Source organism: Molossus molossus, unplaced genomic scaffold, assembly GCF_014108415.1.
Source record: "Molossus molossus isolate mMolMol1 unplaced genomic scaffold, mMolMol1.p scaffold_m16_p_1, whole genome shotgun sequence".
Lineage (NCBI taxonomy): Eukaryota > Metazoa > Chordata > Mammalia > Chiroptera > Molossidae > Molossus > Molossus molossus.
This window is the reverse complement of record NW_023425344.1, coordinates 80,170,633-80,193,402: the sequence shown is the minus strand read 5'-3', so window position 1 is coordinate 80,193,402 and position 22,770 is coordinate 80,170,633. Positions and strand designations below refer to the sequence as shown.

Below are 22,770 nucleotides of genomic sequence, written 5' to 3'. Positions count from 1 at the left end.
ATAGAATCCCAAATATACAACAAATGATCTATAATTCCAGAACTAATTTTTTAAAAGGAAGAAATACAAAGAAACAAGAAAATGTAATTCATAGAAAAGCAAAAGAAAACTATCACTATACACACCTGAGATGATCCCATTGTTGACTTTAGCAAAGACTTTAATGCAGCTTTGATAAACATAATTAACTTAATAAAAAATAAGGTTTTAAGGAGTAAATAAATAGGAAATCTCAGCAAATTATTGAAACTGTATAAAAGAACCAAATGGAAATTGTAGGAATTATAATAAAAAAATAAAACTATCAGATGAGCATATCAACAGATTGGATATAAGAGAGGGTTAATAAAGTTGAAGACAAATCAATTAAATAATCCAATATGATGACCAGGAAGATAAAAATCTTTAAAGAGAACAGAGCTTCAGAGACAGGTAGAACATTATAGCATATTCTAGCATTAATATAATTCAAGTTCCAGAGGAGACAAGAGAGAGTTTGGGACAAAATATTTTAAAATAAATAATGACCAAAACTTGATAATTTTAATGTAAACGGCTTCCATACAGTTCCAAGAACTTCAAAAAACTACAAATAGCATAACAGTTATGAGGACTTCATATAGGCAAACTACTTCAAGCCAAAATAAAGAGATATTCTTGAAAGCAGCCAGAGGAAAAAAATCACATTTCATATATAAAAAAAGGATAAGAATATTCACTAATTTCTTAACAGAAACAATGGAGGAAATGTACTAATATCATTGAAGTACTAAACATAAAAATGACCTATTGGAATTGTATATCCAGAGAAAATATCCTTAAAATATTCTATTGAAATATATTTTCAGATAAATAAAATCAGAGAATTCACAGACAATAAAATTTTAATAAAATAAATGCTAAAAATGTCATATAATGTGAGGGATATTGAAAACAAATTCAGATCCCCTCTAAGAAATAAAGAACACTGAAAAAAATATATGCCAGGTAGATATAACATATTTGGTTGTTTTTGTTTGTTTGTTTGTCTGTCTGCCATGTAGATTTTACAGAGACTTTGTTTTAGACTTTGTTATGGCAAGTCTAGAGTAGATCTTACCCTAAGTCATAGTTCTTACTCCTTACATTTCTTGATATCACAGCAGGATACCAGATATTTTAACAGAGTGTTAAGGAGACCTTTCCACTCTGGCTGGGCAAAAACTCAAATATACCAGCATGGATATTCCCTAACTCTACTCAAACTTGAGAGTCTGTGTTTTGCATTCAGTACCCTAGAAACTGCTATCTTGCGTGCTTTGAGCGGTCTAGTTCTGCACCTGTAAAGTTCATCTCTCAGGCACAGACCTGTGGAGTCTTTCACTCTGCCTGAGGCTACCTCTACACAGCTACTGCTTCAGTGACCCACACTCCAGAAAAATCAGCTGCCCTGAACTCTGATCTTTGTCTCCTCAGTGAAACAGGACTACCTTGTTTTGCACAGACTGTAGTCAGGAAATCAGTCTCTGGGAATCATGAGAGCTACCACATAAGCTTTGCTTGTCTCTGGAAATATAGCCTTAGGTTGTCTATTGTCCACTCATATTGGTTAGTAAACTGCATCATATTTTTGCCCAATATTAGTGTTCTGTACGTGGGTGAATTACTCCACTTTGGCTGGAAGGGGAGCTAGTTGATTTCTAATCAGGACACCAGTGATTAAGAACATTGATTTTGGAATCAAAACAGAAATAGTTTGTGGTTTCTAATCTGTGTGTCTTTGGGTATCTTAGTGTTTCAGAGTCTTAGTTTCCTTATTTATAAATTAGAAATAATGACTACCTCAAAATGTTATTGTAAGAAATGTATAAGGTAATATCATAGATAGTCAATAAATATTAGCTACTACTACTAAAGTTCCTTAGTAAAATTATTTATATATTTTGTAATTTTATACTATATTAACATTTTCATCTTATTCCACATTAGAATGAAAGGCTGTAGAACTTAGTTATTTGTAAAGTAGTCTCATAAATAAGTTATTTATGACTTCAATTATTTTAGAAAGTATTTCTGTTTTAGACAACATTTCCAAGAGAGCTTGAAGAATTCTCTATGGAAAAGTAGATAACAACCCAATAATATAAAAAGAAAATGAATGTTAACAGGGTGACTTTCAATATGAAGCACTAGCTAAAAGCTATGCAATATTATTGAAAATGGAAGAGATGAAAGATTTCAAGCTTTGCTAGTGGCTGTTAGCTTTTAATTATCTGTGCTGGAGCAGAGACTTGGGGGAAAGAATGGTCAGATAGTGAGAACATATTTATTTTCAATTCTGCAATGTGTTGTGTATCTTTGGAGAAGATTTACCATCTTAATAATGTTTGGTTTGTATTAACATTAAGATGAGTGCCCCCCCCCCCAAGAGCAATTGTTAATTATTAGCAAGGGGAATCTGCCTTACCAAAAAGCATGCTAGCTACAGGGCCAGGCAATAGGAGATTTGCAATTTAAAATGATCCACATGTGGACAGTTGTGAGAACTGACTGTATTGAGACTATTCTATCTTATGAAAAAAGTATGACTCCTTAAAAATTTTAATACTCTCTATAATGGCTCATATATATATATATATAAAAACTAGAGGAGCATCATCTTGCTTTCAACTTACATTGAAATCCAAGGAAAAACGTAACTAGCACTTATTGAACATACATTATAGGTCAGAGAAGGTGAAAGTATTTAATATGTTAACTTATTAAACCAGTTTAAGATATGTATAATTATTCCTGTTTTGCAGATGAGGAACCTCAGTACCAGGGATTAGAGATACTGTGTGGCCATCCAGCTGGGAAGTGATGCAGTGTGGATATGAGCTCAGGCTTGCTTGACTTCAATGTCCTTTTCCACTTCATTACTCTATTATGTTTAAATAATAGGCAAATTTTACTTACCATAGACATTTGCTTCTTCTGGCCTCTTCCCAATAATGCAATCTCGCAGTTGGCGTAGTTTCTCCTAAATGAGGAAATGACCAGGAACCAGAAATTAAGATTTACAAATTTGTCATGGATCAAGATGACACATCAACCACTATCACCAGTACCACCATGACCAATGGATACTAATTTGGTACTTACAATGGCCCAGTGACTATCTTTGATACTTTACATGTATAATCTTCTTTAATCCTCACAACTTCATGAAGTAGATATAAAATGTCATCAGCTCATTTCACACAGATGGAAACTGAGATACAGGAGCTTAAGTAACTTTTCCAAATCACACAGTTATACATGGAAGAGTCAGGATTGGGACCCATAGCCCAATTCTTTCTGGAGCTGTTTTAACGCTCTAATGCCTGAGGGGTCTACATTGGCTATGTGGTGACCGAAAGCAGGAGAAGGACACAGTGGTGACTTGCTGCCGCTGAGCCCCACTCCACCCTCTGTAGTACACAGTCCTTCCCAGGAACCCCTTCTAAGAACTAGGGACTCAGGAACAAAGGAAACATAACTGGATTCCCCTTCTTAGCTAATCTGTGATCATTCTTTGCTTTACAAACATTCTGCTTTGAACATCGATTCTCTTTAACCACAATATAAAATAAGCTAACAATCAAAAATCCTCTTTTAGAAGAAAATCCAAGAGCCGCACTTTTTCTTAAGGGTTTCCCCATGAAACTAGAAACTACATTTTCTAAACAGAGAGTTGTCTTCATTGCCATCCAAGAGTGGAGCAAATGTTCTTGAGGCACTCAGTGGTCATGAGTGAGGACAATGAAAGGCAAGGTTCTACCTTCTCAACCATCTCACCTTCAGCTCCAGGGTTTTTACACGGGTCTTCGTTATTCTAGAAACTCTTCTATTATTAACTCTCTGTTTGTGCCATTTTTCTTGTTAATTTCCTAAGATAATGCCTCTGTCAGTAATAACGTAACTTGATAGTTACCTCTGATAGATTAACCCCCAGGGTACAAATGAATATTTTTGTAAACTACACAAGAAGTAGTGAAAAGTGGGATTGAATGTGTCCACGTATGTTAAAAATAAAAGGGAGAATATTAATCTTTTTTTTGTTCTGACTGTTGTCTAGGCCCATATATAAAGGACTAAGAACATGTAGGGGAAAAGCTCCTTGACATAGGTCTTGGCAACATTTTTGGGGTATGATACCCAAAAGCACAAGCAGTAAAAGAAAAGAAAAACAAACAAGTATGACTAATCAACCTGAAAAGCTTCTACACAACAAAAGAAACCATCAATAAAATTAAAAAGTATAGAATAGGAGAAAATACTTGCAAATCTTATATCTGATAAGAGCTTAATATCCAAAGTACATAAAGAACTCATACAACTCAATAGCAAAAAAACAAGTCATCTGGTTAAAAAATGGGCAGAAGAACTGAATAGACATTTTTCCAAAGAAGACATATGAATGACCAACAGATATATGAAAAGGTGTTCAGTATCACTGATTATAAGGAAAATCAAGTCAAAACCACATTGAGAATTACCTCCTGCTTGTTAGAATGGCTATAATGAAAAAGACAAGAGAGAACAGTGTTAGCAGGGTGTGAAGAAAAGGAAACCCTGAGTACTGCTGGTAGGAATGTAAATTGGTTCAGCCACTATGAAAAATGGTATGTACCCTCCTGAAAAATTAAAAATTCACCTGCCATACCATCCAGCAAACTCACTTCTAAGTACATATCAGAAGGAGTGAAAACAGGGTATCAGGAGCTATCGGCACTCCCATGCTCACTACAGCATCATTAACAACAGCCAAGAAATAGAGGTAACCTCAATGTCTGTCAATGGATGAACAGATAAAGAAGATATGATATATATATGGAATATATACATTTTACATAGAGTATATTTAGTGGAATTTTCTTTAACCATAAGAAAGTGGACATACCTTGAAGGCATTATGCTAAGTAAAAAATGTCAGAGAGAAAAACAAATACTATATGATATCACTTATATGTTGAATCTTAAAATGTCAGACGCAGAAACAGAGAGTAGAATGGTGGTCACCAGGAACTAGGTGGATTGGGTGATAAGATGTTGGTCAAAGGGTACAAACTTTCAGTTATAAGTTATGGGGATTTAATGTATACCATAATAATTATATTAAATGACACTTAAAAGTTGCTAAGAGAATAGATATTAAATGTTCTCCCCTTCCCCTGCCCCCCAGTAGTAATTATGTGATGATGGAAATGTTAGCTAGCACTATAGTGGCAATCATTTTGCAATATATAAGTGTATCAGATTGACACTTTGAACACCTTAAATTTACACAATGTTATATATCAGTTATATCTCAGATGGAAAATTAGTAACTGATACCTGGAGAATTACTAACCTTTTGGCTGTTATGGATAGTAACCTTAAAGCCTGTTTTTTAATATAGAGATTAATTTTTTTTGTTTAGTTTTGAATAAAAACTAACCATATTCACTATCTCATTGTCCCTTCATATTAGATACATCGGATCAGTCTCAAAGCAGTGAGTGCTGACCACCTTAAATTCTTTCCAAAACAATATTAAAAAGAAATACAAACAAGTAGAAACAATTAAGTGTTTAATAAAATAACTAGTGAAGTCATTTCCTAGAAGAATGTAGGTTGGATTAGTCTAAATTGTAAACCTTATTATTATTATTATTATTTTGCATTTATCTTTAGATAGAGCGGGAGGAAGAGAGAGAGAGAAACATTGATGTGAGAGAGACACATCGAGTGGCTGCCACCTGCACTACCCCAACAGGGTCAGGGACAAACTGCAACTGAGGTATGTGCCCTTAGTGGGAACCGAACCCAGGACTCTCTGGTCCACAGGCCAATGCTCCAACCACTGAGCCAAATCGGTCAGGGCTAAATTGTAAACCTTATTATTGTAAAGTCTAAGGAGGATGAAGTACAGCTGACTTATTTCAATACAATTCATATAATCCAGCATTTCTGTGAAAGTGATTTGTATGTCTGCACTTCAGCATGTTTTACCCATTTCAGGATAAGAGGGATGTTTGATGGTGATCGTATTGGCACAGACTGAGGGGCATGAACAGTGATCAGTCACAAAACTCTACAATCAGCGTTCTTTCGCATTTGTGTGGCAAAATCACTGCCCTTGCTTAGCACTGCAAAGTCTAGACCACGTGTAACCACCAACCCACAACCAGAGCTGCCTTTAGAGAAAGAGGGTTTCTGGCATGGGGTCATTTCAGATGTAATGAGACAGTCCCTTTACCTAAACTATCTCCTGTGTATATGACATATTGTTTACATTGTCTTCCCAAGCATTACTTTTAGATAAAATATAATCCCTTGAGAAAGAGCGCATATTAAGCTATTATTTATACGTTGGTCTAAACTAGCTAATTAAATGTGTTTCATCAAACAGCTGCCTGACAACTGGTTTCTAAGAACTGGGACATCCTGTGATGAGAAGACAAAAACTGTTGGAATGTTTTGGAAATAGGAAGGCCTTTGGGACACATAGAATAAGGTCTGATACCCCTCCCTGAGTAATGTCCTGGGTGTATATGGTGCGTTTTGTTTTCATTCTCATCTCTGAACCACCTACTCCAGTCCCCTCTCAGGATGTAAATTACATATATTTATAGAAGACAAGACTAAGATCATCTGAAGTTAACGCACTTGGCAGTTTAAATGGAAGAAAAGGGAATACTTACTACATTGCACTTAGGAACACTGCCTGATACAATTTCAATCTCTTTCTTGTTTCTTTTAAGTCTGGTCTATATAATACTCTTCTGAATGCTGGGCACATGTTAGTCTAAAGATGCTTCACCCTAATTTCATCAATGAGATTCATAAAACATTCACTCTACTCATGACAGCCTGGTTAGGTATTAGCTCTAATACATCGAGTCCCAACATTGAGTTCACCAGTGGTTTGTAAACATGAAGTCTGGATATGATCAATTTTTAATTGGTAGTTGGAAAACACCTTATTTTTGTGACTATTTGAAAACAAAAGAACAGTTACCTGTATGTCTTGTGAAGACTCAATATTCACAAAGAGGCAAGGAGCTCTGTGAGCGAGAGACTGTTTCAGAAGGGGTCGGGGTCAGTATTACCTGCTGAACCATTTCCAGGCCAGTCTTTCCCATCTGCCAGTGCTTAAATTTCTCAAGGGCTTGGTCCACAGACAGTTTCCCGTTCTTCACTTTCTCCTGCAGGAGGATGAGTTCTTCTTGTCCAGCAGACAGGCAGCCCCTCAAAGTGGAAAAGGCTTGACTCTCCATCCGAGGTCTGTCTGCAATATTAGGGAGTGTGTTTTAATAAGAGGTGAATCTATGATAACTGGAAAAGAAAAGAAACTCTCTAAAAAACAAGGAGCTTTCATTTCTTGCTCTTACTGGTCTATGAACAGTTACAGAATAAATCAGTAGAAATTTTGTAATGATTTTTCTTTTCCCCCTAAGGATGGTTGTGCCGGGCATGTGGATTTCTGGTTAAAAATGATGTATCGCATCACTGAAAAGAAAGAGGAGAGGGATAACTGTAACAAAAGTTCTGCACTGTACCAGCTGTGGGCGGTGCTAACTGCATGGTCTTTTGGTGATGGTTGCTTTACAAACTTACCATAGTGTCTGCCATATAGTAAACTAACTAAATAAATCATAATAAGGATTTGTGGAATAACAATAATCTCTTTAGCTTTGGAAAAAGAGATCTCAAAATCCTAATGTCACGAGAAGGTTAGGGTCCTTTGAAAGTTTGTTCCTGAAAGATTTAAAATAAATAATTGCTGTTCATTTTGTAGCAAACTGTTTTGTTTTCAAGAGTTTACTTTTGGAGCATTCCACGTATTATTTGTTCAGCACAAGAACATCGGATGGTCCGATTTTCCGCGTGGGGTGGCTAAAGCCACACAGCAGCTGGCTGAAGTGCAGCACCAGCAGACTGCAGACCGTGGGTGAATTCAGTGTTTTATTTGGCCCACGTGGTGTTTGAGGATATCCACGAACCACCTGCCTGTCTTGAGGAATGTTATGTGCTCTCCTGGCTACCCCGCTCCCTGTTACTCCTGATGGTCACTGGATGGTATCACACTGGTGCTACTGGCCTGGCTGCAGAACTCATTTGAGTTTGTACCTTCTCATTTATATATTTCTATGAAGTCCAACATACTTACTGTCTTATCTCAGGGGGGACTGGGTGACTAATCAGCAGCAGCAGCACACATATTCTGCACTGTCAAATCTAAATATGCCCATAAAGTCTAGAAGCAGAGAATAGGTAGTCTGCCCCCATGTGTACAAATGAGCTGTCCCTGGAGAAATCGCTCCTCACTGGGGTCCCTTCTTCTACAAAGAAATAGACAACAAAGCTGAGGAGTAGGTGGGTGGGGGGATGGGGAGGAGGACGTCAATGGGGAAAAGAGGAGAAACATCTGTAACAAAAATGAATTAATAAAAATAATTTAAAAAAAAACCAGATCAGAGCAGACTGACACAGACTGGGGAGACGGAAAGGCTTTAAAATTCTGTAGTAAGAAGGATTCTTTGACTGTTAGACAAGGATTGGTTAGTCTGGAAAAGGGAAGTTTCAAGTACGTTATAGCAGGTTTAAGTGTGTGAAGGAGATTTAAGCCTCAGGGCTGTCTTGGAATGACTTCTGATGTCACTCTCAGTTTTGAAAAGAATTCTAGCAGGGAATCTGGGAACAGGAATTCAGCGAGAGCTTCTTTCTGAAAAGATTCAGGCACCTAAAACTGCTCCACGGCCAAACATTCTGAATCCCATGGGGCTTTCTCGGCTTGTCGTTTCTCTTCAGAAGTCCTATTTCCCCAGAACTAACAAGATGTCAACAGCTTCTGTGCTCTAAATCCGTTCCGTCAGGGATGGCGAAGCATGAAATCCCAGGGGAATTGGAGATGCACAAGTCTGCCAGAGGGCTCCCTGGTTCAGCAACCAAAAGCACAGATGACAATTGAGGTCTTGCTCCTTGTACCCTTTGCTTTTTATAGGTCTCCACACTCCGATTCAATCCATGAGTAGCAGTTTGCAGTAGAATTTTACCTGCCGTTCCTGCCTGAGTTTGGAGGTTGTGCGTCATCGCTTACCAGCTCTGCCATTTAACTGGCACCTCACTTCCATCATCTCATTGCCTGAGTGTGAATCCATTTTTGTCTCAAGTAACCCATGCAGCTGAATTTTCTGCTTTTTTTGTGGAAGTTATTGCAAGAAAAATTTTCCCAGAAAAAGTATGCTCTCCCTCCCAGTAGTTACATTTTAAAAAATAAGGTCCCAATTAAAAGAAAGAGGCACATCGTTTTCCTGCATAGATAGATCGTCTAAATTCTTCCTAAAATGATTTGTAGATTTAAGAAAACCCCAATCATTTTTGAAAGAATTCAAAGGATTTGTTTTTCCCTTGTAATAAGACAACAGCCTGGAAGACTGCTCCATATATATTCTAGCCTGGCCGGTGTGGCTCAGTGGATTGAACATCCTCCCTTGGACTGAGAGGTCTGAGTTGGATTCCCGGTCAGGACACATGCCTGGGTTTTGGGCTCCATTCCCAGTAGTGGGCATGTAGGAAGCAGCTGATCGATGTTTCTCACATCAATGTTTCTCTTTCTCTCCCTTCCCCTCTCTCTAAAAATATCAATAGAAACATTTATATATATATTATATATCCATATATAGAGAGATATATATATTCCTCTAGACAGTCAGTAAATAGAAAGAATTTTAATGAAAAGCCCAGTTTGCTTTATCACCTAATCTATAGATTTATAAACTCAACACAGTGGGTTTCTTGATGTTTATATGGCCAACATTTGCTCAAATGGAATACGTTGTAGAGAGACTAATACAAAAGAAACTAAAAGTTTACACTTGATCTTAGGCAAATGGCCAAGAAACGATTTAAAAAGAGAAAACTTTAGAAACTATAATTTGTCTTGAAGATTTTAAAATAAGACACCAAGAGTCTGCAGAATGTACACTTCACAGCCTGACAAATGCTTTTCAAGAAAAATTAAGTTAAATTCATACTAACGCTTCTGAAAATAAACTAATAACACGTATAAAGTTGGGGAGGAAGGAAAAATCCTTCCATCCCCCATAAAATAGTAATCTCGATGCAATAAAGCAATTTTGCATACCCTACCTAAAATTATAGGTTGCATGTTTTGGTTTGACTAGTCTACCTTTAGGAGGAAACAATAAAGTGCTTAAAGCATTTTCCTTTGCAACTTATCATGCCTAATTGCAATTTATTAAGCAATTTTCTTTCATCTTTTTAATGTGGAAAAAAAAGGTAAAAGCAAATGTATGGTCCCTGGCCAGTTTTATCAGTGGTTAGAGCATCGGCCCATAGACCAGAGAGGCCCGGGTTCGGTTCGTGCTAAGGGCGTGTACCTCAGTTGCAGTTTGTCCCCGGCCCTGGTTGGGGTCGTGTGGGTGGCGACCACTTGATGTGTCTCTGTCTCTCACATCGATGTTTCTTTCTCTCTTCTCCCCTCTCTCCTCCCGCTTCATCTGAAGATAAATGCAATAGTATCCTTGTGTGAGGATAAAAAAATAAATAAATAAAAAGCAGATGTATGGAAAATTAGTCTAGTTGTAAACAACTCACTTCCAGGACTTGATACCTAGAACTTCCAATGCTCGTAACTTTTGTTTTTTTGTTAAACCACACAGACCTGAATCCTGCCCCCACCAGCCAAAACACTAATCTTATATTTTAGTAGCTAAAATTTAAAATATGAAGAGGTGATTGAAATGAATATTCTTTAAAAGCTTCATTATTTTTTTAGTTCAGCTAAATCTGCACATATAGCAAAACTGAAGCTGGTATGGTTTACGTTCATGTGTTATTCCAGCTGCTAGAACTTTCCAGAGTAAAGGTGAGTAAAAATGTTGGCAATCAGCATCTTCATCTTGTTCCTAGGCTTTAGGAGAATAGCTCTACCTTTGAATTTAGTAAAATATTCCTAATCATGTCAAGAAATCCACCTAGTTTTTATTCTGTAAGATTTTTAAAAGTTATGAATCGTTGATCAGTAATGATTTATGTCTTTTTTCATCATTAACTGAGATTATCATGAATTTTTTCCTAATGAAATAGCTAGCTTATTACATTAATATTTCCAATACACGGGATGGCTCAAATAATAGAAAAATTCTTTTATATGTATTTGAAATAACTCAGTGGCAAAACTCATCCCTAATTATCTTTTGAATTAAAACATTCCTTAGTTATTAGTGTAGCAGTAATTTTAAAAATTCCTTTTATCACTTGACATAGGTATTGTCTTAATATAAATTTGTTTATTTTTAAATACACTTTATTATTTAGAGTAGTTTTAAGTTCATAGTAGAATTGTGTAGAAGGCACAGAGGTTTTCCATATACCTCTGACCCCACACATGCATAGCCTTCCCCGTTATCAACATCCCCCATCAGAGTGGTACATTTGCTACAACATATCACATCACCTGACATACTTTTATTAGTCAGTATTTTTCTTTACAAAGTCATATATTTTCATTCCGGGTGGTGTGGGTCAGTGGTTGAGTGTTGACCCATGCACCAAGAGGTCACCAGTTCGATTCTCTGTTCAGGACACATGCCCAGGTTGTGGGCCCAATCCCAAATGAAGGGCATGTAGGAGGCAGCCAATCGATTTTCTCTCTCATCAACATTTCTCTCTCTCTTACTTCCTCTTTCTCTAAAATCAATAAAGGAAAAAAAAAATCTATCAAGTCATATATTTTCATATCCAATAAAATAAAATAATACATTTCATTTTATATACTGCCATCTTCTCATGACTGATTTTTAAAAATTGGTGTTTTCTCTTGGGTATATTTGCCAGAGGACTAGCTAATTTACTTTTTTTTTTTTTTTTTAAATCCTCACCAGAGGACATTTTTGCATTTATCTTCAGATAGAGCAGGGCTCTATCTGGCCAGGGCTAATTTACTCTTTTCAAAAATAAACTTTTAGCCCTGGTCAATTTGGCTCAGCGGTTAGAGCGTCGGCCTGCGGTCCAGGGAGGCCCGGGTTTGGTTCCCGCTAAGGGCACGTACCTCGGTTGCAGTTTGTCCCCGGCCCTGGTTGGGTTGTGCGGGAGGCAGCCACTCCACTCGATGGTCCCTTTCATACTGATGTTTCTCCCTCTCTCTCATCCTCTCTCTCCCTCTCACTCTATCTGAACAAAAAATGGAAAAATGTCCTCGTGTAAGGATAAAAAATAAATAAAATAAAATAAACTTTTAGATTTAGTCAACATTTCTTGTGTTTTCACATGTGAAATCTTCAAATTCTACCATTAATTTTCAATTTTTATTTCATTTATGTCAAAGGCTTCATTCCATACATGTTTACTAGAGTGTCTCGGCCCTTTGTTGCCCTTCTCTTCTGTTAACAGCTACAGTCTCGAGGCTCTGACATGGCCTCTGCTTATAAAGAAAGTTTGCAGGTCTGTTTTCTAAGTAGTTGATTCTCTTTCTTTCTTCTTTGCAGATGTTTTCTTTTTAAAAAAATCTTTATTGTTGAGAGTATTACAGATGTCACTCCCCCCTTTCCCCCTCCACCAGGTTCCCACCTTACCCAGGCCTTCACCGCCTACTGTCTGTGCCCGTGGGCAATGCGTATATGCATATAAATTCTTTGGTTAGCCCTGGCCAGTTTGGCTCAGCTGTTAGAGCATCGGCCTGCGGTCCAGATAGACCCGGGTTCGGTTCCCGCTAAGGGTGCGTACTTCGGTTGCAGTTTGTCCCCGGCCCTGGTTGGTCTTGCGGGTGGCAGCCACTCGATGTGTCCCTTCACATCCATGTTTCTCTCTCTCTCTCTCCCTCCCACTCTATCTGTACAAAAAAAAAAAAAGGAAAAATATCCTCGGGTGAGGATAAAAAAAAAATTCTTTGGTTAATCTCTCCCTGCCCCTCTTCCCGCTGAGATTCCTTAGTCTGTTCCATGTTTCCATGCCTCTGGCTCTATTTTATTTATTAGATTCCACATATTAGTGAGATTATGTGATATTTGTCTTTCTCTGATTGGCTTATTTATTATTAGCATGATAATCTCCAGGTCCCTCCATACTGTCACAAAGGGTAATAGATCCTTTTTTTTTTTTTTTTAACAGCTGCATAATTTTACATTGTGTATATGGTATACATGTACCATAGCTTTTTTATCTTTGCTTTCAGAGTTTTTCAGAAACTTTTCAGTTGTTTTTATTTAATTTTGTTAATAATACATATTTTTATATGTTTTATTGATTTTTTAGAGAGAGAGAGAGAGATAGAAACAACCATGGGAGAGAGAAACATCGATTGGCTGCCTCCTGCACGCCCCCTACCGGGGATCCAGCCCACAACCCTTGGCATGCACCCGGAACAGTAATTGAACCAGGACCTCTCAGTCCAAGGGGCAATGCTCAATCCACTGAGCCACACTGGGCAGGCTGTTATTAACATTTTAAATGTTGTATTGAGATCAGAAAGTAGGGCTCAAATATTTTTTATAGTTATTGCCTTAGAAGATTCTATAAAATGTTAAAATATTTGTAAAAATCTTCAGATTTAAAAAAATTACAAATTGGTAGTTGTAATATTCTTAGTGTGTGTGTGTGTGTTTCCCATTATCTCCATCTTGATACCTTGATACTTTAGTGAAAAAGATGACAATCTGACTCATTAAAGAAATATTTGCAGAAGTATAATTATTCTGCATTTCCATGATGAAAAGTTCCTTCCTTTCCCCTGGAGTAATATTTTAAGTTCTCGTACTATTTTTATTCTCTTCTTCAATCCTTCTTGAAAAAGAACGCATCTATAAAGTCATGTTGACCAAGAGAGTTAGTATTTATTTATTTTCTGAGTCTATTCTTTGTGTTCAGACCAAAAGGCCAAATTTTTATTTCAGTTCTAGGACTACAGAGGTCTTTGATAGGTGTAGTTCATAGCTCAAGATCCCAGGGTTAGCAGGCTGTTGTCTAGTGCGGTTTGTCACCTTATAGGGGCACATGACTCTTTGGCATTATATATGGACAGTTCTGCAAGTACTAACTCCTTGTATACACTACTAACAGAATTCTTCTTCACCATCGCATCCCCCATCACAGAGCTTTGCTTTAGGCTCTTAGGATGCAAAATGTCCTCACTTCCTACTGAGGGGACTACTCTCTGACTGTATACAGAAACCAGAGCTGGAGAAGGCAAAAATTTTAAAAATTAGCATCTGTGTGAGTAATAGCTGTGGATCAATTGGTGGACTACTGATGTTATTTGTCTCAATCTCCTTCTTCAACCTTAGATGTAATTGGATTAATACTAGCCTCAGGCATTAGTGTTTTTCTAGTCATTGTTTTCACTGTTATTAAGAATTTCATCTTATTGATCCCTTGACTTCACAAGCATTTTTGCAAGGCCACACTGTGGGCTATTGACACATCACCATTTTAGACAAGAATTCAGCTATTTAAAAAGTTTTTCCAGGTATAACTTTAATAAGAAAGCTATTGTGAACAAAATGGCAAATGGAAATATAAGTTATACTGAAAAAGAGAACTGAGTCCATTATTCTTTTTATGGAGTACAAATGACCACATTTTGGTAATTTTCTCTGTTTTTAATATATCTAGTACTGGCAAAAACAGCCTGATGAAAATACCTCAGAGACCAGCATTCTCTTTTCCCCAAATAAGGGTAATACTATCCACATTTTCCCAGGTCTCCTACTTAGAGAAAATTTTATTATTTAACATTTATCAAAACTGGTGCAGCACTGAGCGCTTAGAGAATACACAAGATATGTTCTCTGAACTATATCTTTCTCATGAGCATGAACACTCCCAAGAAGGCCAGCCAATAACAATTGTACAGTCCATAGAGAAGAATTAGTGGGCAGAGACTACTCCAAGGATTGCAAAGTCATAAGCCTACTGGGGCCAGGCAGATAGAATTACTGAGCAGAGAAGATTCAGTGCCTGCTTATTAAACACATCCAAATAGTATTCATTATGACAAATAAATATCTTCTTTTTCATGTTTTTATGCTTACATGATTCTCTGCATAAATTTATTTTTTCACTTTTGATAAAATTAGAATTTTAGAGAAATGTGTCTCAAACTAAGAAAACAACATGCAAAGCATATTAACAAATGATTACAGTGCCCTGGCCAGTCAGCAGTTAAAGTGTTGGCCCTCAGACTGATGGGTTTGATTCTCAGACAAAGGCATGTACCTGGGTTGCAGTTTGGATGAGTGACCCATTGATGTGTATCTCTTGCATCAATGTTCCTCTCTCGCGCTCTCTGTCTCACCCTCCCTTCCACTTTCTCTAAAAATCAATGGAAAAATATCCTCGGGTGAGGATTAACAACAAAAAAATGATAAAGCAAAAGTCATTTGTAGCAAATAATATAATTATACAGTAGAAAGTGGCTGGAGATTTTAATTTTTACATGACACATGAGTTTAAACATGGCAAACGTTGAAAATTATATCGTGCAGATTATTTTGGAAATATAACATAATTTTTTATTGATTTTTTAGAGAGAGAAGAAAGGAGAGAGAGATAGAAATATAGATGTGATTGGCTGCCTCCTGCACACTCCCTACTGGGAATTCAGCCTGCAACCCAGGCATGTGCCTTGACCCTGAATCAAACCAGGACCTCCCAGTCCATAGGACGATGCTGCTCGATCCACTGAGCCACACAAGTTGGGAAAATATAATATATTTAGAAGCCAAGTTTGACCCTATGCTTCTGAATCAGTTTCTTTGGGTTAGCTTTTGTTTTTTTGTATGTTGGTTTTGAGATTATTGCTCATTCTCATTCTCATATGTTTACTTTTAGTCCATGTCTAAGGTCAGACTTAGCCAACCACAATTTAGAAGCTCTATAAATAATTCTTAATGCTCATCTAAGGCTGGGAGTCACTGGTATAGGCAGTTGGTTATGGTGGATGTGCCTCCTCCCGAACCCCACCCTCAGAGAAAGGGTTTGCTTCTAAAAGCAACAGCAACAACACATTCTTGATGCAATTCAGTACTGAACTGTGTGGCTGAGGTCCGTGGGTATGACTCATGATCACAGTGTGGCAGTTAAAATGTTGAGAATGCTAAACCTCAGCAGTTGCCATGTACCATGTTTGAAGTAAGACTACATTAATGACACGGGGATAGTTCTGTTGATGATAGATAAGGCCCTGTGGCATTATCCAATATATATATGTATATATCAGAGAAAAAATGTATATAATGTGACTGGGAGATATAAGCAACCTTAAGCCTACACTATTACATAATTTTGTAAGCAGAAGAAATTAAATAGATATTGTCCTATTCTTGAAGAAGCAGCCCTGACTTGATTATGTTTACCTAGTAGTTTTCTTTTTAATTTTTTTCTCCTTTTATTGATTTTAGAGAGAGAGGAAGGGAGAGGGAGAGAGAGATAGAAACATTGATGAGAGAACATTGACTGGCTGCCTCCTGCATGCCCCCCACTGGGGATCGGGCCCACAATCTGGGCATGTATCCTGACCGGGAATCGAACCAGCAACCTCTTGGTGCATGGGTTGACACTCAACCACTGAGCCACATCGGCTGGACTACCTAGTAATTTTCTAATTGTTAATTATATTTTGTAGATAATTCCTTATCTGGCAGGGGCCTAATGAATGTAAACATTATAGTCACTGGAATGTATAGACTTAATAGGTTGGAATTGGGAGTTATACATTAGTCCTCTATGAGCTTGGTTAATATGACTCAGACTTCAAAACTGATCAACTCCAAACTCACTGACAATATATGGGTCTCTGGTTTCAATGTGAAGAACAAACCCTGACTGGCCTGTGAGGCTCCATTTTAGGAAGCGGTGGAGGTGCGAAAGAAGCACATTCTGCTACACCACTCCGGCATTTTCTCATTTCAAAACCAATTTGGAAAACTGGTTTCAAAACTGTATGTTGATAGCAACTTTTTCTGTGATCCAAAGTCCTCAGAATTTTCCTTACATTTTTTTTCAAGATGTAAAAATTGAGTTGAAAAAAATCAGTTGAGTTTCCATGGAAATGGTGCCAATTAATTTTGTCCCCTGTTCCTCAGGGAAGTTCCTTGATTTAGTAACAGTGTAATGTCCTGGCAACCCCTTGGCAGTTGTGAACACAGAGCATCTGAAACACACACTTTCAGTGGGAAACAGTTGCCTTTCATCGTCCCTTTTCCTTTCATAGAATGAAAGAAATAACTTCCTTGACCGTTTTTTAGGGAACTTCTCTAGTCCTTTTAGACAACGTTGACTCTGACAAACATTTAATAAATGTTTTTATTTATTTTTGTTCTTTACCAAATAAAAAGATTCGTATTGGTGAAGCACTCATGCTTTTCCTGTTTTACCATGAAATCCCAGGATATCTGAGGAGTATTCATGAACTCAGAGATAAGCAGTTTTGATCACCTAGCATGTCCTATGGACTGGATGGTCATAAATATCTTAAAAAATTTACACAAAAATGGTTGGACACAGTAATCCCTTTTAGGTACTTATAATTCTTTAATTTAAAAAATATTTGCAATTATTCTCAATCATCTTCTTTTTCTCAGATTTCAGTAATCACAGAGGTTTTTTAACATTTCATAAAGAATATATTTCTCTAGTCCTTGCAATTTGAACAATATTCTTTTCCATTCTGCTGAATTACTGGTGTCCAGGGTTAAAGGAAACTAGGGAAACTGCTCTAAGTAATCAAAAACATCATCAAGAAGTTGGATTTAAATCTCTAGAAAGAAAAACATTTGATTAAAAATGTCAATATCCTAACCCTCAAAGAGTTTTAAAAATCTGTTAATCAGTACCTGGATTGCAGGTTCAATCTCTGGTCCAGGTCAGGATTGTGTGGGAGGCAACCAATGGATGTTCCGCCCACACCTCTTTCTCTCTCTCTTTCTCTCTCTCTCTCTTTTTCCTCCTTCCCTCGCTCCCTTCCACTCTATCTGAAATCAATGGAAAAATGTCCTCAGGTGAGGATTAACAATGACAAAAAAAAAATCTGGTAATCATTAACATTGATGAAATTTATTAGGTGACAAGAAATGAAGAGATATTAATCTCCCTAAATTTTATAATTACGTCCTTGTTTCCTTTAATTCTTTGTCCCATGTCCACCCACATATCATCAAACTTGTTCCTTCCCCATTCTTCTTTTGTCTTTGTTTTTTTTTATAATCCTCATTATAAAAACTATATCTGAAGGATAGTTTTCCATTTATCTTCAGATAGAATGGGAGGGAGGGAGAGGGAGAGAGGGAGGGAGAGAGAGAGAAACATTGATGTAAGAGAAACACATCGACTGGTTGCCTCCTGTATGACCCCAACCAAACCACAAACAAGGTACATGCTCTTGGCTGGAATTGAACCCATATGTCTTTAGTCTGCAGGCTGATGCTCTAATCATTAAGCTAAACTGGCCGGGGCACCAGTAACAATTTCAAGATACTAGTATTTTGGACTGAGGTTACTTCAAAGGTGGGTAGAGGTTAAACCATTGTGCATGTTCCTGGATTAAGGAGCCAGCCAGTGTTAGCTACCCCTCTGCCTTCTTTTACATTTTTCACTTTGAACTTTAACCAAGGTCTTACTATAAAAACAAACCATCATAATAAATAACTAGATTCTCTCTTTTCACTAGGAACCAAGTGTGAAAGTAAAACTTGAGGGCAAGCTGACTCTCTACAAGCAAGAGGAAAATAGTTCTCCGGTCTGAGATGTCTCTGTAGCAACAGTTTTTAGCTCTTTTATTCATAATAAATGATTACTCAAAAACTGTTGGATCAAGTGCTGAAGGCAAGAGAATAGTGGGCAAAGGGTGCACTCTTTGATCTGGAGTCAATGAGCACAGAAAGCCCAGGCTGGTCCCGTTTTGGGGGCAATCAATCATCTGCCCCTCCCTCCAAGTGATTTCAGAGGCTTCTCTTTAAAGGTCTATGAAAGCGTGGTCTCTGACGCATGTTCGAGAATTTGTCTTACTTGGCCTTCCTAGAGCACTGGTAACATCATCACCGTCACCACAAATATTCCCACAAGGTAATTTCTTGCCTTTGTTAATTAAAATATTTTTCTTGCATTCACCTTATTATGGCAAAATTATATTTGTGTAAGACAAAGTTCAGGGTGAAATTAATCAAATACACTTATTTACTTCTATCCCAAGAGACTTTATTTAGTATTCGTAAGACTTCTTTAACTCCCACTTAGAGATAATGAAATAAACTTAAGTATGTGGCAGTACCTTGTTTCCTGGGACCGTGGAACTTGTCACCATCAGATTGTCTTCTGGTTGCCTTTTGTTGAAACACTAAAAAAAATATAGCACATATTATTTATTGAACATAATTGTAAATAAGAACACACTCTGGAAGTCTCCAAGAAACTAGAATGCAACACATCATTTTCCTTTGTGACAAATCTTGAATTGTATTATTTTGGAGTAGGAGGATTATTAAGTTTACAATTTTCTCATTTGTGCAGCTTATCAGTCATTTCACAAGGCATTTTCTGTGGGCTGAGTAGTATAATGCTGATGGAATGCCTCATTAAACTACTTAAATCAAGATATGATTCCATTTTGAGATCAGGTAAAGATAAAAGCTGCATTTTGTTAAAAGTGATAAATGTTAAAATCATATGAAAAATTCTATTTGCACAGAAATTACTCATGCTGACTTCTCAGTGATAAGGAAGGATAATGACTGTTTCTTCCAAAACAGATGAAAAGCCTGCTGTATTTCACAGATGTAATAATAAAAAAGACACTTTACTCCTGCATCATCTAGCTGGACCTCAGAACTCTTATAGCAGCTTATTCAAATTACTTCATTATCTAAAAAGTGCTTTGTTCTCATTTATTATTTCTCACATGAAATTCTGGGAGACAAGTCAGCATTACTCATCTCATTTTGCAGATAAAAGATAAAATTGATTGTTTAATATTTATTGAGCACCCACAAAGTTCCCGATAGCTTCTGGCACTTGTTAATGAAAAAGTCTCTACCCTTTACAACTTGCCTTTAGAAACAGAATATTGCAGAGTTCCATTTCTTTTTCTTTTTCTTTTTTTTTTTATGAGTCGTTTGAATTACAGGGTTTGGGAAGTGGGAGAGGCCTTGGAGACCTAGTTCAAACTCAGACGTTTATAGATGAAGGAGGTGGAAGTAACTAAGTGGTAAAAGGGCTGATTTTGCAATGATAGTAGAGATGTGATTTAGACCTCAAGCGTTGAACTTTAATCTATTGCTTGGTTCTTTACAACACCGCCAGCCTCTTTGATTCCACAATTATTTCAGTTTAAAGATAAAGAAGGAGCTATAGGGAGGGGATTGAAAAGAACCTCAGAGCATTTTCAACATCCTTGTGTCTCTTGCTCTTCTTTGCTCACCAGGATTTCCTAGGCTCATGAGGCAGAGACACGTGGGAGTAGAAGCTGTCCCGTGGGATGGTGCTTGATCACAGTGATCGAGAGACCGTATATCCCAGCAGTTACCTTGGATCTCTGTCTTTGGGTTTAATATTCTTTAAACCCATACCAACGTCACATTAGGATTACTCCAGAGGACACCTTTTGTAATTTAAAAAAGTTCCCTAAATCATATCAAATCAATAATTATTTATTAAGCATATATAACTTGCCACCTGTTCCCTTTCAAACAGGAGAAGCAAAGATATTTTCAATGTATGATGTATTGAAAGAAAATTATATGCATGAAATATTTCTGGTTGAAAATCAATTTTCTGCTTCAAGTTAGTATTTGGAAAACATGCTAAATATAACTTACTGGCAAGTTCTGGGGTTTTTGGCTTACATTCCCCCCCCCTAAAATAAAATATACTGATAGATATATGGTCTGTGAATATATTTCAGGATATTAAACTAATTTTGAAAGTGTTGCTTGATTTTTTTTCATTGGCCAGTTCTAAAAGTCTTGAAAAACAAAACATGTTTGAAATTTTAATAACATGCACTCTTCCCCCAGTGTTGTTATGATAATAACTAAGACTATTTAGACAACAAAGCGGTAGTGTGTCATCATTAATCTGGAAAATAATTGGAATTCAAAGATAAACTCTGAAAATAAGTTCTGCAAATAAAACCTACATTCGTTGGTATGTTTTAGGATTCTGCTGAATTTTGAAGCTACAGAGAACTTGGAAATATAATTATTTTTCTTTTGCCTTCTGACATTAATTTGTTAAAAATCACTTTAAGCTATACATAATATATATTTTATTGAAACATGTTTTATTGATGACAAATGCCCAGCCTCTGTGAGATACAGCCAATGTTAAACCAATACTATTTTAGTTTAGAGATTAAGAAGTTACAAGTAGTATACTTATTTATTGTTGGGATTTTACCAGGATTTATAGCTGAAACAGGCTGGGAAAAGGTGGAGAATTGTGGTGGAAAAGTAGGATGTTCTGAGTAGGATGATTATGAAAGTACTGACAACAGAACTTTTTCAAAATAGCAGGTGCACTAAGCCACACCCACAGTACAAAGATTCTCTCTACCTTTAAAGCCTCCCTTAAAATTCTCTCCTACCTCACTTCCAGATGCACCCATTAAAACCGCTCCTTTCCTCCCCCCTACAGACAAGCAAGCCTCATTTCCTTACAAAAACCAAATTAGCAATTAGCATATTGCAAAACACACCAATTTCTCATTGCTGTAAAAACTAGGTGTTTTTGAATATGAGGTAATCTTGGAAAAGACCTACATTAATTTGTTTCCTGAAGAAAGAGCTAGCCCATCAAATGATCACTGATGCAAGCATGCATACCAAAAACATGAACTTTATTAGCCTTAGGAAAAGAATAGATAGATGTAACGTTCCAGAATTAGTTAATCATTCTTTTTACAGTAAATGCAAGCTGAAACATTTTAAATTGCTTCCACCAGCAAAATCTTTGTTCTTAAAAGCTTTATACACTTTATATTTACCACGTTCACCCACACAACCTTTATAAGATAAAATCTATGGCATGGTGAGAACTGAGCATTGGTTATAGGTCACTCAGATTTACATATGAAAGTACATGTTTTTGTACTACAAGATTTGTGCTAAGCAAGATGAGTTTGTTTTAAACATGTAGTAATTGAAAAAAAATCTGTATGCCAGAACGTTAATGTACTTGGCACAGTGGAAGGGCTATAGTTCTGTCTTAATATTAATAAGAGGTGTGACATGGGAAAATGGCTTTGTAATTTGTTTTGCCAATAAAGTTAGGGTGTAGATGAGATGAGCTCAAATATCTCAGTTGGCTCTATCATTCTAAGATGCTATCAATTTTTTTTTTTTTTTTTTTTTTTACCAAATGGTGCCTGAATAAGCCCTTAAGTGAGTATAAATTTAAATAGAATACTGTTTTCAGGAGGAGATTTTTTTTTTTTTTTTTTTTTTTTTTGCTGGGGGCTTAGAGTAAATAGAAAAACTGGAAAATTAAATCAAAGACCAATGTTAATTTTTTATAAAATATGGAGATGATCCTGTTCCTATGTATTTGAATTCTTGGAGGATACTGATTTTGTTGTTGTTGTTGTTGTTGTTTTGTTTTTACCACATTTGATTGTATTACTGTTCAAATAATGCTATCGAGGCAGTTATAACATACATCAACTTTGATGACCCTCTGCCCCAGTGAAATCTTATTTTTCTCTTCCTACTTAAGGTTGGAATTTGAGAAGGAAGAAAAATGAATGCATTATTAGTAGTTGCTACTGCTTTTAAA

At 36.7% G+C, this 22,770-nt stretch overlaps 1 protein-coding gene across 1 annotated transcript in view; it reads right to left on the bottom strand.

Moving 5' to 3' along the window:
* BANK1 (B cell scaffold protein with ankyrin repeats 1) overlaps window positions 1-22,770 on the bottom strand; it is a 302,010-nt gene that overhangs the window by 8,036 nt on the left and 271,204 nt on the right. The window contains exons 11-13 of the mRNA XM_036282317.1: window positions 19,274-19,339; window positions 7,095-7,273; window positions 2,938-3,001 (exon numbers count right to left, since the gene is read on the bottom strand). Of these exons, the coding sequence (XP_036138210.1) occupies window positions 2,938-3,001; window positions 7,095-7,273; window positions 19,274-19,339 (309 nt within the window). The remainder of the gene's footprint in view (window positions 1-2,937; window positions 3,002-7,094; window positions 7,274-19,273; window positions 19,340-22,770) is intronic.